At 40.1% G+C, this 15,259-nt stretch overlaps 2 protein-coding genes across 27 annotated transcripts in view; one reads left to right on the top strand and one right to left on the bottom strand.

Annotated features, from left to right (window-relative positions):
* Positions 1 to 394: 394 nt before the first annotated feature.
* On the top strand, positions 395 to 3,933 carry UQCC5 (ubiquinol-cytochrome c reductase complex assembly factor 5). The gene is made up of 3 exons (XM_048857786.2): positions 395 to 607; positions 1,225 to 1,417; positions 3,581 to 3,933. Exons 2-3 carry the CDS (start codon positions 1,267 to 1,269, stop codon positions 3,640 to 3,642), a joined length of 213 nt encoding a protein of 70 aa, XP_048713743.1. The 5' UTR covers positions 395 to 607; positions 1,225 to 1,266; the 3' UTR covers positions 3,643 to 3,933.
* A 7,234-nt stretch (positions 3,934 to 11,167) lies between these two features.
* Positions 11,168 to 15,259, bottom strand: part of PBRM1 (polybromo 1) — an 87,637-nt gene continuing 83,545 nt past the window's right edge. For all 26 annotated transcript variants that reach the window (XM_048857729.2, XM_075130578.1, XM_075130580.1 and 23 more), the window contains one exon: positions 11,168 to 14,298. In XM_048857729.2, coding sequence (XP_048713686.1) covers positions 14,126 to 14,298 — 173 coding nt within the window. In that variant the 3' untranslated portion in view covers positions 11,168 to 14,125. The remainder of the gene's footprint in view (positions 14,299 to 15,259) is intronic.

Below are 15,259 nucleotides of genomic sequence, written 5' to 3'. Positions count from 1 at the left end.
GCCCCTTGCCTGAGAACGATCGGCGAGGGGCCAATGCTGGGGGCCCAGAGCCTGAGAGCCATCGGCAGGGCGGGAGAACTCGGTCCCTCACTGGCCCCACCCGCCGCAGGCGGTGACGGAGAGCAGCGCCCCACCGCAGTGCGCTCGAGGGGCGGGGCGATAAGCCCCAGACCCACAGGGGCTGAAGGAGACTGGACAGAACACTAGACGGCGCCACCATAGCCACTGGCGCTCTCTGTCTCCTGGTAGGCCCCGCCTCTAGGCGACAACCCCCTCCACAAACCGCGCTCCTTAGGCCCCGCCCTTTCCAGCCGCTCTGACCAATCAAGCACGCGGCAAACCACCCTCCTGGATCACGTGCCCGCTACGTTTCTTCTGCCTGCTGCGGCTGCGCTGTCTTCTTCGCGTTCTCTTCCGCGCCCGGATGGGACGGGGTGTGGGTCGTCGTCCTCCGTGCGGATCGCGAGACGCCTCCCCCGAGGGGGAGGAGGGCATGTGCGGATTGGGGACCGTTATATGAGTGACCGTTGGGGGCCCCTGAGACCGCCACGCAGGCTGGGGGAGGGTCTGGGGCTCCCCGGGCAGGAACTCGGACAGTGGCCTGTAGGTTTGTTCTTTGCGGGGTGCAGAGGGCCCCTCCCTGCCCCACCAGCGTGCTTGGGGAGAGGGACGGGGGTTAAGGCGTCCCCCCCCCCCCCGCGCTGTTAGCTCCAGCTGGAGGCTATTGGGTGTGGACGGGAGTCGGGGTGCGTGGAAGTAACGCAGCTGGGAAGACACAGGAGGCGAGAGCGGACCTGACTCCTCTCACCATTGCTCAGCTGCTCCTCGGGTGGGAGGGAGGGAGGGAATGGTGTAGTGACGAAGACCCTACTGCTCTTGTTTACTGTGTGACAAGCCTTTCCCTTCTCCCATGTACACCCCTCAACACCGTAGAAACAACCAGGGATTGCAAAAAGAAAAGGAGGACTTGTGGCACCTTAGAGACTAACCAATTTATTTGAGCATAAGCTTTCGTGACCTACAGCCACGGTATGCATCCGATGAAGTGAGCTGTAGCTCACGAAAGCTTATGCTCAAATAAACTGGTTAGTCTCTAAGGTGCCACAAGTCCTCCTTTTCTTTTTGCAAATACAGACTAACACGGCTGTTACTCTGAAACCAGGGGTTGGTTGTGTTTGGGCTGGTAAACACTTTATTTGACTCCACAACTCTTCTTTCTTTCAGCTTGTTTGGTGGTGGAGGTGAGACCCTATTGCCATCCCTGAAATGCTGGTGAGGAGAAAAATAAGATACCTCTTGCAGCTGGTGCCTGGAAAGCAGCACTTTGGCATGTACAGATTCCTTCCTTTCTTCTTTCTCCTTGGGGGAGCCATGGAGTGGTTTATGATCAATGTCCGGCTTGGCGAAGAGACATTTTGTAAGTGGCAGGAGAGTATTGTCATGTTGCACATATTCCACTTTTGGATCCAATATCATCTTCTCTAGTGAAGTGGGATTGCCCATCTCTGCAACTTGCACACTGTTACCAATGATCTACTATCCAAAATACTCTACTATTCCAGGATGCACATTTCATTTTTTTGACCTATAAACTACAGCTTTTATTAACTAAATCCCCATAGGCATGCTAGAGCACACCAGTGCTATTTTTGTTTACGTAGCAGCAGCTTTCATTAGTTAGTTTAAAAAAAATTTAAAATCCAATTTAAGATTTTAAGTAACAAGCAATTAGCATCCACTTTAACAAAGAGTATCCTTAAACTTTAAACGCCCATTAAATTTTTAAAAATCTGAAAACTAGTTGCTCTGTATTTTATATTCTAAGACTTGCCATTGCAGGTTCTGTTTTTGCCTGAGACCAGCTGAAGACACTCACCTAAAGCCCTGTCAGTAGTAGAATCAGAGCCATTCAAGCAAAGCAGTTTGTCAGTATGAGGGTAGTAATCCAGCATATTGAGTGCCACACTTTTAATCCAGCTGCAATTTAAGATAGAACATTAATTCGGCTGTTGTACACCTGAAAGATTAATGAGTTACATTAAAGTGCCTTCCTCTCAGCAAGTAGCTGTTTACCCAAGTAAACTCTATGAAAGCAATGAATTAGGTTTTTGTTTTTTTTTAAATAAAGAAGCCTCATTAAATTTGTATATAGGGGCATTTCAGAAAGAGGAACTAAGTAACATTTCAGTGTTGCTGTTTGGTATGTAGGAATACTTTCACATATCCTGATGTTTTCTACATTTGCAAACATCTAAATATATCATTTCCACAGCTGAAAACTAATATATTTGCCCAGTTCAATGTCTCACATTAGGTGCTTTTAGTGGATTGGTTGGTTTGTTTTGCATGTAAATCTTCCATTGGCACTACTGCTGTATGGTTGTGAAGAAAAGCATGTTAATTAGAAAGCATCCTTTGCATTTCTGGAGATGAGTTTATTTTCTTCCATATAACAGGAATGTCATATACCTAAATGATGTTGCGCTAAAGGCAGAGCGGGCTCACTTAATTCTGCAATTTTACTTGTTCACAAACTGGCTGTTTTTGTGAAAAACAGGCATACATAGTAAAACTGATCATTAATCGTTGTTTTCCATTGCAGGAACTCATCTGGTCATGGGTATTTATTATGAATTAGAAGTTCAGACAGGACCATATTAAGGCAACATGGGGGCTTAGGCATTCTGTGGCATGAGTTAGGGGATGGATAGGTGGTTTCTAGCTTGTGCCTGCATACCATGGCCATGCCCTGTGTACCATGCAGCTTCCTCTCAAGTGGCAAGTGCCACCCAAACAAGATGTCCGCTGGGGGGAGACAGGCACCACCACCACCCAAAGGAGGAAGACTTCAGTCTTCATAAACCTGGAGGGTGGGGGTTGCTAACACCATTCCAGCAGAGCTGTGATTGAGCTGTGGCAATCAAAGATCCCCTTCTCACAGTCCTTTGCTGGTGTGGTGTCACTAGGGTCCCCCACAACAGTGGTTTTCAGAGTCAATGCTTCATTCTGTGGAGCAGCTCACAGCTGAGCTGTTTCAGGCTGTCAGCACATGCACGTAGACTTTACTGTGTTATTTACACTCAAGTTACATTTTCAGTCTTTTCTTTGTAAGCATCAGATCTAGAAAACCGGTTTTGTGTTTTGTTTTTTTAAATGAAGCTGAGATTTTGAAGCCTTTGTGATATTCCAGGAACTAGGAACCTAGGCACAGACCTATACCTTAATCTGGCCCTGCCTTCAAACAGGGCCAGATCATATATTTTTTTTTAAATTTAGTTGTTTCCAAGGGAAGGTATGTGTGCATCATATTTCAGGTATAGAAATTTTACCCAAGAAAGAATATACATTTAAAAAAAAACCAGCAATTCAGGGCAAGATGGAAGTGAGAATTTATTTTTTAAAGAGGGTAGATTAGACTCATTAACTCATTCTTTTAAATTCTTGTCAGCATCTACAAATGGAAACTAGCTCTGAAAGCTCCTAAGTGTCAACATTCACAAATTTAGGATTTTGTTCTTGGAAGATTGTTTGACTCTTCCTAAAATCTCAGGCAAATAATCAAAGAATCTCTTCACGGCAGATGATGTTTACCGTAGGAAACGGTCGGAGAGACAATATGAGCGGAGGATGGAAGAAAGATGAATTTTTCACTGAACCATTTTGACACACATACCCTGAACCCTTGAATCCTGTGAATCATAGTTTAGAGAATTATAACTCCTGTTAAATGCATTCACAAGACTACATCTCTGCAAATTGGACTGTAATGCACTCATTGCCTGGTCTATGAAACATGGTTTTCCAAAATATTTTGAGTGTATTCTTCCTTCACCCACTTTAGAATCTTTTCCAGTAATATTTTCTGAATAGAAGGGTGAAGAATGTTGTTTGTGCAAAGCTCTGTTAAATAAACTAAACTGAATAAACAAAGTACCACTGCTTTCCTGTGCGTGCTGAGACAACTCCCACTGTAACTGATTTAAGCAGAAGAAAAGTAGATATGCAGTTTCCATAGTTAGTTAGTTTTGCTTGTATTGATAGAAACTGCTCTTGTCTCAGATTTGTTTTCTTTCCACTATACTGCTCTTTCCCCCAAATACAATAGAACAGATTTATGGAAAAATAAGCTTGCTACGCTTGGAGTATATTTGAAGAGTCATCCATTTAGGCCTGACGAAATACATGTATCGGTTGCACCAACTGCAGCCACGCTGATGATAAGGAGATGAATATGAGATATGGTCTTGGAAAAGGTTATCTTTTTAGATCCTTAAGTGTGGAGGGACATGCAACAGAAATATATGAAACACTGAATTATTTTAATTGATTCCTGGATCTATTTCTATAGAAAGAAAATACTGCTCAAGGACAACAAGAAGCTGTTTAAAATAATTTTTTGGTCTTAAAGCTACCTAGCAGAGCTAAAAACATTTAATATCAATATACAAAGGCATTTCAGTAATAATGCAGGAAAATCACCCATATCATGTTTTGAATTAGAATTGCCTATTAAAACTGCAGTGCCAAGCCAAAGTTGTGTGCTGCAGTTCGTGTTAACTTCTACAGTACCTGACTTGAAGCCTAGACTTTCTAGCAATGCATTATATTACAACAAAACATTTCCATAACAAGTTTTTAAATCAAGGGTTATGATTAGGACAAAAACCCAGATGGGCTGTGTACTTAAAACTGTCTTTTGCTAATTCCTTTTTAAGAGCCACATTATACAGAAGTGGGTTTTCATTAATTAAAAAGAGACGACAACCACTGCCTCAAATATCTCATCTAGGTATTTGATTTTTAAATGCAGGAGAGGGACTTTGTTACAAGACTGAAGACTATCCAAAAATTCTCCATCACCATCTGCCCCAAAGATTTCATTTTTTAAAGGGCTAGCGCCACTTGTGTTTTCAGAAAAAAAAAGTTGATTGCTAAGAGAATAAAGGTATGACTAAGCCCTATTATACTTTAGAAAAAACATAAGCAAAAAATATCTAAGCAACTGAGAAAGGAATGCAATTCAGAGGTAATAGCAATAGGTTAGATTTTTATTCTGACAGAGTTAAGAATCTTTGGACTGTACATTTTTTAGGGCAGGCAGGGACTTAAGTCTTCATATACATCTGTAAGACCCTGATCTTGTAAACATTTATGCACATGGTTAACTTTAATATCCTAAGTCATTCTATTAAGACTAATTTGAGGCCATTGGGCACTACTGTAACAGATTACACACAATAATACAAGAATGTTAAGTTTGCAAAGTCAAGCCCTTAATTAGAAAAATGCCATAACTTTACCTCTACAAAATTTAGCCCCTTCTACATGCAAATATATTATGATAGTGTTTAACTACACTATTTTCTGCCCATGACCTAGCCTTGCATCATTCAGGGCACAGGAGGGCTGGCTCACTGAATTAGCAATTATTCAATATATTGTTTATTCTCATTGTTTAATGTGTGGCCCAAACCCATATTAATTGCACCCTATTCAAATCCAACACTGATGACAGAATTATTCATTTCTTAATTCACTTTTCTATGGTAGTCTTCACTATGGTATCTGAGTGCTTCACAATTATTAATGAATTTATATTCATCACTCCCATGTGAGATCAGGTGATACCCCCTTTTTATAAATGGGGTACTGAAACAGATATTAACATCAAAAGTGTCCATAAACTTCGGTTGCCCAATTTCAGACCTCTGCATTGTGATTTTTCAGAGAGAGTAGTTAGCATTTTGATAGCACTGTATGTTCAAAGCACAGCTCCCACTGACTTTAGTTGCATCTGTGAGTGCTCAGAACTTTTGCAAATCAGACTCCAAGGTCTCAAGTTGGGCAAGCAGAAAGTGAAAACACAATTAGTGGCCAGCTATGAAAAGTTTGTTCTAAAGGAAACAAATCACCGGTGCAAGTTGTCCTTTCAGTTGCCATTGTTTCCCACAGAACCCATGGCTTTCAGTTACAATGGGGCTGGTGTGATCTGGAATCCAAAACTCTGCACGCTGTACTGCAACACCTGAAACAGAGAAGATGTCTCACCACTGTGGCTAATTGCCTTAAAGAAAGCAATTATATATTTTTTAAAAAGTGTTAATGTAAGCAGTGTCCCTTCTATTCTAACTTTTTGGTTTAACATCTTGTTTGGTCCAGAGGCTATTAGGATTTTTTAAAATTTATTTAATGGTATTTAGATATTTCCCAAATTAATGAACCAAGTATCATGATATTAAAGTCCTAAATAAACATAGATTTGGGCTTAAAAAAAAATCACACAGTAACTCTGGTGGAAGCTGGGACAGAGTCCAGTTCTCACAGTGGTATTCAAATGCCTTAACCATGAGACCCTCCTTTCTGTTCCTGCAATCCTGCCTCATTTCACTAACTCTACACACCTTTGAACTAATGAGGAAGGGGTCCAGACACCTTCAACAGGTCATCAGCAAGGTTGGAGCCTTAAGATCCTCAGCACAGACCTCTGCCACTTGAACTAATGGAGTATCTGATATCAATAGGAGTTTGTCATTCCCTATGTGTAGCAGCACTGGAGGCAGGATAAGACACACACTTTGCCAGTGGGTTTCACAGATATTTGTTGACTGCAGAGGAATGCTGAGATTCAGGAATCTTGAGTTCCATTGAAGGTTCTGGAGGAGAGTATGACCTAGGGCTAAGAGATGCTTCTTGTCTTTGGCCTCTACCCTACACCTCTCATCATAGTTCCAGTCTCCTTCCCAAACCAGTCTCAGTCTTCCCCTCTGTACTACTCACTTGATCCCCAATCTGTGCCTGTTCCCATTCCCAGTCTTCTCTCTCAGCCAGTCTCAGTCTTCACAGACATACCCATAGAGATGGGCTCATCATCTGATTTCAGTCCTTTCCCCGCCCATCCTAAGTGGCTTCTAGTCCCCCACCCTTTCCCTTTTCCCTTGACTGGCTCTCAACCCCAGTCATCTTGCCGAGCAAGTCCCAGTCTCCTTATACCAATTTCCTCCTTCTAGCACCCCTCACCCCAGTCTGGATTTTGTCCCTTCTGCATTCAAGTCAGTGAGATTCCTCTTTCATGCTGCCTGAGATCCAGCGTTAAAGAGCACAGGAATAGAAAATTTCTTACCAATAATTACCTTTCTGCTAGCCGGGTCTTCCATAGTTCTTGACATCTGGGCTGCTCTGCTCACTCTTGCAGTTCACAGAGGCAGATCAGCTTTTTGTTGCCACCACTCTGGCCATGCCCCCTCGGCTCCCGCTTGGGGACAGATGAGTTATTCCAAAGTTGTAAAAATTGTATAATAATATTAGTAACAAATACTTCAGAGGTAACTGACCAACTATGTTCAGTGAACCACAACAGAAAAAAAAGGCCCATGTTAAAGATCCCACTCAGCAGCTGACCTTTTGGCTCAAGGCCAAGTGGGTAGAATTGTGGGAGAGACTGCTAGCAGAAAGGAAATCATCAATAAGAAATTTTCTATACTGTAGCCCAGAATTTCCCACAATTCTCTGGGACTTGTCGAGCAGTGAACAGATGTAGGAAGGGCATAGAGAAGGTCAGAAAAAAAGGAAAACAGTATCCCCTCCCTGCTCATAACATTTGCTCAAAGGCAAAAATCATTTCTAAGCCATCATCTCCAGCACCTTCCTGCTCAGGTCACCAGAGCGCAGAACTGGAAGTCCACCTTGTAATGCTTGCTAACAATGGTAGTAGTTGACCATGTGGCCACCTTACAAATTTCTGCTGTAAATGCATGAGCTATTTTGCACACGATGTCACCAAGGATTGCGGGAGTGTGTCCTGATCACTTCAGGGACTGAAATTTCCGATGCCTTGTATCCTTCCACAATACATAATCTAACCCAGGGGTTCTCAAACAGGGGTATGTGTACCCCTGGGGGTACGCAGAGGTCTTCCAGGTGGTACATCAACTCTAATTATTTGTCATTATTTTTACAACAGGCTACATAAAAAGCACTAGCACAGTCAGTACAAACTACAATTTCATACAGACAATGACAGGGTTATACTGCTCTACATACTATACGCTGAAATATTTATACTCCACTTGATTTATAACTATATGGTAAAAATGAGAAAGCAAGCAATTTTTCAGTAACAGCGCACCATGATACTTTTGTATTTTTATGTCTGATTTTGTAAGCAAGTAGTTTTTAAGTAAGGTGAAACTTAGGGATACACAAGACAAATAAGACTCCTGAAAGGGGTACAGCAGTCTGGAAAGGTTGAGAGCTACTGATTTAATCCACCTAGCAATGGAGAACCTGGAAGCTCTAAGTTTTTGGCATTTCGGATGGAAGGATACAAACACGGCACCCAAACTCCTCACAAACCCTGTACATTTGAGATAAATTTTCAAAAGCCTTCTAACATCTGTCTCGCCTCTCCTCAGGGGGTGCTGTGGCCTTGGACAAAATGAAGAGAGAATCACTTCTTTGGAAGCATGGAAGGAAGAGTTCACCTTTGGGATAAATAATTCCAGAGTTCTGAGCACCACCTTGTCTTCATGAAACACACAGTAAGTCTCCTGCCCAGAAAGTGCTGCCAGCTCCAACACTTGCCTGGCGGACATGATATTCTATCAGAAAGCAAGTCTTGATGGACAAATAAAATGCTGACACTTACACCAGTGGTTTGAAGGGGTGGTTTGTCATGGCTCTTAGTACAAGTGGCAGGACCCATCTGGGAATGAGGCCTGATTACCGATTGGCTAATCAGACTGTCCTAAGGAATCTGGCTTCCTGGGGGTTCTCTACCAGAGAACCATGGATCTTGCAAACACCACACTACTAAGGGCAGACAACTGACATGCAATGGTGCTAGTTTGGAGGAAACCTTTATCAAAGCTTTCGTAGAGAAAAATCCAAAATAGCCAGAGTTCCTGGATTCCTAGTATTAACTTCGTGACTCTGCACCAGCCTCAGAACTTGGTCCAGATAGAGGGCCATGCTTGTAAGGTCACCACTCTTCTAGAAGACCTGTCCTGATGACTTTGGAGGACAAACCTTAGTGCTTCCCTTTCGATAACGAGGCTATTGGGTGCAGCTGGCTTGGGTATGACTGAAGGAGAGACCCTTGTGAGAGGATGTCCTGTCTCTTTGGGAGCTGTAGCGGTAGTCCTAATTTCAGATCTATCAGGTCCAAAAACCAGGGCTTTTTTGGCCGGTGTGGGATTACCAATATTGCTGTCACTTGCTCTCATTTTATTTTCTGGACCACCTTCCCTAATAATGGGAAGGGTGGAAATGCATGGAGGAGGCCATGTGGCCATCCGTGCAATAGGGCATTTGTCCCCATGAATCAGGGGTGCACCTCCCTACTGAAGTACTTTGGTCTCTTTGCATTCATGTGGTTTGTGAATAGGCCATTTGAGGGCAAGCTGAACAATCAGACGATTAACTTGAAGACTTCCTGATTCAGGCACAACTCAGAATTGTTCACCTTGCCCCTGCTAAGCCTTCTAATTCGTGTCTCCCTTTATGTGGACTGCCCTAAAGAAAAGAAGGTTCTGTCCACTGTATGATTAACATCATTTTGGCTTGTAGCCCTGGGTTTCTTGTTCCTCCCTAGGTTGTTCACATAAGCAACTGTGATCATGTTGTAGGACCTGAATCAGGACATAGTTTCCTTCTAGGCTGGACTGGAACCTTCATCGCACCAGCTTGACTGGTCTTAGTTCTAGACAGTTTATGCTGTAGGTCCTTTCCTCTGGGTTCCAGATGCCTTGAGCTGTTTGGTACCCCAAGTATGCTTGCCAGCCTGAGAATCAAAGGATCTAGAAGGCTCATGGGCATGCCCTAGCGGACATTGACCTGGGCTCACCACCATTTTAAAGAGTTGATTACCTGTGCCTAAACCCTCACTTGATCTTTCATGCATGCCGGGGAGCGGTCCAGTACCTTGAGGAAAAAGCCTTGAAGGAGCCCAATGTGTGATTGCATCCACAGAATGATCCTTATATGCACAATAAGCAAAAGGTCTGACAAAGTAATTGAAAACAGGGTCTTACAAAAGTGCTGGGCAACCTTAACTTTAGGTAATGCTACCAGATCTGCTTTAATATTGAGACAGTGAATCAAATTCAACATTGGTTGAAGCAGCTACAGCTCTACAGTTCAGCTGGGCCCACTAATGTCAGCAGTAAGTTTAGTCCATTGTCTCATTAAGATCTAAATTAGACCTTATGGCAGATAGAGTAAGTAGTAGGAATATAAGAACTGAGTTTTCAAGCAGGAACAGTATGAAGTTTGGGAAATTTTCTGCTCAAATGGATTGTACAGGCCGATGGCTGTGAAGGGCCATTTAAAAAGTTGACAGACATTACATTTTTTGACAAGAAATGTTTCCTTTCTTGAGAACCATTAACTTTTGTTAATTCAGTTATTTAAAAACATCACATTGTGTGTCCTGCTGGCTATTTGACATGATTTGTGTTTCCAATTTATGCCAAAAACTTAGATTCTTAGATAGGAGCCCCTGTAATTTTTTAAAAATAAAACTAGAAAAACATTTCCATCCTCATTTTTAATTGTAATTTCAAATGTTAGGTAAAGGTCTTTGAATATCAGGTTTACAGACAGACTGCATTTTTCACCCTTAGTATTCTAATTTAGCTTAATTCCCAAATATATGAGGCAGTCCTGAATTGGACCTACTTCTAGGATCTAATTAGAGGCCTGCTGTTTATTCTCAGTATGAATGCACACACAAACATTGGACTCATGGGATTTTTAATTTTTTTTTTTTTTTTACTACCAGTTTGTGCTATGACAGCCTGGGTTGGTTTATATCTTACCATGCCAATCACCATGCTTCTTTTGGTGACTGCTCTTCAGTTCTTGCTGATCAAAAGGTCATATTCCACATGGCTCAATATTGGATCCGTATCGTTCAGCATCACTGTCCTTGGCAGTACAACCCAGGGATTTCCTACTGTGTAGAGGACAATCTGAATGCTGTTGTCTACTGATTCTTAAAACAAAACAAAAAAACCCACACTCACTCACTCACTCTCTCTCACACACACACACACACACACACCTTCTTTCCCAAAGTCTTGATAAAATCTGGATTTGCAACAGTCAGAGCTGCTTGAAATAAAATTTTAACAAAAGTCTTAATGGGACAATCAAACCTGGTTAATCCAAATCACTTTGCAAACTATTTTTATTCAAATTAAAAAGCCTCAAACAAATTGATGGTACATACATGTTATAAGCCTGGTTATCACTAACATTTTGGGTACACAGATGTAAGGAAAAACCAAACATGGATTAACCAGGTCCGAAAACATATACTGAAAAGTCACCAACACCAACTTTCAAATTTTTACACAAACAGTAAGTTTTCTCTTGAAGGAAAGGGAGGGATTGCGGGGAGGACTGGGGAAGAGAAGATGAACAATTAACGGCCTCCAAGTAGTTTACTAAAATACAGATTCTAAATTAATCTATTTTTCACTCTCACAGAAGCCAACCATTTCCCATGCATCCTTTTTTTTTTAATTTTAAAAATTTCATTTATGCCAATACAGTAAATCACGGTGAAATACAAATTATGGGTTCAAATACTCCCAAAGAGAGGCATGTCTTTTTAACCATTCAGAGTTAGAAAATAATTCTAGATTGTAGCCATCAAACCATAAATCCTAAATTTTACTGCACTCTCCATTGAAATGCCCGCAATATACAGAGACATGATTTTGAAATAAATAAAAAGTTTAATATAATTGATATGGGCCAGCCCAGTGGCCTCATGGTAGTGCTCTGCACTGCCATGCAGGAGACCCAGGATTTGGTTTACAGTTCCAATCTCTTGCTCCTGGGCCAGGAGGAGCGGTGAAGGCTCCCTACGGTGGGAAAGAGGCAATGCTGCAGGTTGTTCAACACTGACCTTTCTGACAAATTAAAGATCTGAGATGTACAGATTCCAAAGGGAATCCCATCCAGTGCCCAAAAGAAAAATTAAAAATAAATAAAAAATAACTTAAGTAAAATTAATTCCAGGCTCTTTGGTGTAATTTTGTTAAATGTCTAGCAATAAGAGACTCTGATTGTAGTGATACAGTTCATGATGGTTCTAAATACTCAAAAATTAGGACTTGCTGCCTATCTGATTCAGCTCAATGTCCTGTTTTTGTTGCTAAAATCTGCAAAGCTTATGGTCATTTAAATGTACGTTAAAATGATACTATACATGTTGGAGGTTTAATATATTTGCAAAATGTTTTACATTAAATTTAAATTTAGAGTTGGTTGTTTACAAATGGCAGTAAACTAAACAAAGGGTATATGTGCAATACTTGTATTACTTGTAGGGTTCAAATTTACAAATCACTTCCCTCTCCATACTGTTTCCCTTTCCTTCATATTAGTATCATGTCTGAAGACCTGGATCTTTAAGTGACTACCAGAAAATATGAAATAATATTTCCTGTAATTACTGAAAAAACTAACAAATAGTGTAAGATCAATCACAATTTATACTTGCACATCACATTTTCCTCATCACTACAAAGCATGTCACTGAACTAATCACCAAAATGTTGACTATTTTAAAGTGAAAATTTGCACATTGTGTTCAAGGAAGACTTTTCTATTTCAGTGCTTTTTAAAATACATTTCCACATGATGAATATTTCACTCTGTTAGATGAGAAAATATCAGCAGATTGGTTCTTTTGGATACATGTTTCAGTGATCACCCTAGTAGAAGATTTTTAAGTAATTTTGCTTTCCCAAATTTTTTTGTTTGCTGAATATCAAAATCATTAAAAAAATAATTATGTATCATAAAAGAATTTGGCTCTGATAAACAACTTTGCAGTCAAAAAGCTTGTTTGTTAATTTGTTTTTAACTGTCTGGCAAGTTCTGAACAAGAAGGAAGTCACAGCCCTGAAATGTGGATAGAACACACCATACGTACCTAGTGATTAAGAAGAAAAAAGGTGCAATGCAAGCAACCTATTCTCTCCCATCTATAAACCCTGGTATACACTGTGTTGATTTTACACATGCTGTAGTATTTTATTTTAAAGCTAGAATTATATGTTCAATTTCCCTCCAGCCATACTACAATACTTTCATTATAGTGAACTGAAACACTTAAAAAAAAAATACAAAAATCTCTTATAATACCAAATCATTAACAGAACATATGTAGATTTTAAAATCATTTTAAAATTAATCAGCTGCAGTCTTTCCCCCTCTTTTATTTACTTTCCAAGACCTAAATTAAGTCAAAGTTTTCCATTTCTCTTGCAAATATTAATGAACCTAAACCCATGCAAGGAATGCAGCTCCCTACCCTGCTGTACGTGTAAGTGATGTCACAGAACCCTGAATGCAGGTCTTGGCAGATAAAGCATTTCACCTTTCAAATGCATTTATTTGTGATTCAGTTTGTACGTGTATTCTGTTACTGATCTGGGATCTCAATGGCCATTGTCAACACCATCAAATAACTGGACACAGTTGGACAACACAGCAGTAAGCACATCTGTGTCCTTTCTACACTAGCATTTCTACTGTTGCTACAACCAGTGGAGCTGCGCTAGTGGTTAATCACAGATCCAATTGTTGCTAGTGTTGACGCACCCTTTTCCTTTATTTACATAAAGCCTTTCAGTTCACATCCAACTGGTATTTCTGCTGGAAGTGGTTAACACACACAAGCGCATGTACACACATTCTTCTATGAGGTAAACTATGACTAATTTCACATTCCATTGTATTTTTCAAACTAATCTGTAAACGCTTATTTGTTTTGCTTTTTTCTCTTTTTTATACAAAAAACTGATGGCATTCGATTCTCAGTAATAAGTACAAGAAAGATGAAACCTTGACTACACTTATAATCAAATATGAAATTGCCTTTTAAACAAAGGGAACATATGCAAAAAGTTTTTGTATTGGATAAAGTCAACGTAATATAACAAAAAGTGAAAGATGCTTATTAAAAGTGTCCTTATAAAAATGGTCTTGCAATGTACAGCAAAATGCAATAAAAATTATTGTTGGTTATCTCTCCCCAGCCAGTAACTAAAACAGCTATTGTTCCACAAAACTCTTTATATGTTGGTATCAAAGGAAAAAGCAATGTATGTGATTAAACATTTTCTATGTTGTATGCTTGACGGATATTGAGGGTGTCTCGTAGCATCAAGTCTCGAAGACGCCACAGTGCATCTGCCATTGTGGTATGGGCCCCTTTACTTTTCAACCAGTGTGAAGGAAGACGGCTCTCTTGTTCTTTGGATAGATGGACATCACGTCTTCGTGCTGAAAAATTAAGGAACAGACTAATTACCTCATGCCTATTTTTAAACTGGTTTGCCTGCCTCCCCTCCAAGATTTCCCATCATATTGGAACAACATGGAATACAGTTCTACTGTATGTCTTCCCTTTCCCCCCACCCCCGCATCTCCAGTCCCTCAAGAATATACAGAACATTTAAATTTATTCTTTATTACACTTCTAAAATAAAGGAATTAGTTTACTGAGTTTTGGTATGCTCATCTTATATCCTTAATTTTTGTTATGGTTGCATGCATGTATTTTATTATTAAATGATCCATAGTTTTATTAAAATACCCTCTGTTTCTGTACAAGCCATCTTTACCTATTTTAAAATGTAAAATAACAAAGTTGGATAAACAGAGAGGGACACACTTGTTCTCTGTTGCTGAGACTGAATTAGTTGAATAAATATTGTATTAAACTTGTATGCTAATACTTTTATTCCAAAACTTTGTTATACTAAACTTTTTTTTTAATAGTACAACTTTTATTAAACTGTTATACATTCAAAAGCCTTTGGAGACTTGATGGCAAAAACAACTGTCTTAATCACTAAATCTTTAGCTCATATTTGATCTGTGATTCATAGATCAACTACATAATCATAATCAGTCCTTATCAAGCAATTGCTCATGTTACAAAGCCAAAACAGGCAATTTGGAAGCTGCATGAAGAATGAAGAAACTGACATTGCCATCCCCTGCACTAATGTCCAGTGAATATGCGGAAGGATCTATACTTTAAATGCTGCTCATTTACTATAGCAGAAACATACATTCTGATCAGGTAGTATCCTTTTAGTTTAATTAAAAATTAAGCTAAATTTTAGGTTTTTAACAAGTTCTCAGTTAGATCCACAATTCTGACAATCAGTATACAACATGTTCTGAATTCCTTAAAAATATAATTAGGTGATCAAATAAAACATATTTTAAAAAATTA

The sequence above is a fragment of the Caretta caretta genome, chromosome 7, assembly GCF_965140235.1.
Source record: "Caretta caretta isolate rCarCar2 chromosome 7, rCarCar1.hap1, whole genome shotgun sequence".
NCBI lineage: Eukaryota > Metazoa > Chordata > Testudines > Cheloniidae > Caretta > Caretta caretta.
The sequence above is the reverse complement of the archived record's forward strand: the minus strand, read 5'-3'. Positions and strand labels throughout refer to the sequence as shown.

Coding starts and splice junctions, on each gene's coding strand:
- UQCC5 (XM_048857786.2), top strand. CDS start 1,267: ATGCTGGTGAGGAGAAAAATAAGATACCTCTTGCAGCTGGTGCCTGGA. Junction 1,418..3,580: donor GCTTGGCGAAGAGACATTTT/GTAAGTGGCAGG, acceptor TCTTCACGGCAG/ATGATGTTTACCGTAGGAAA.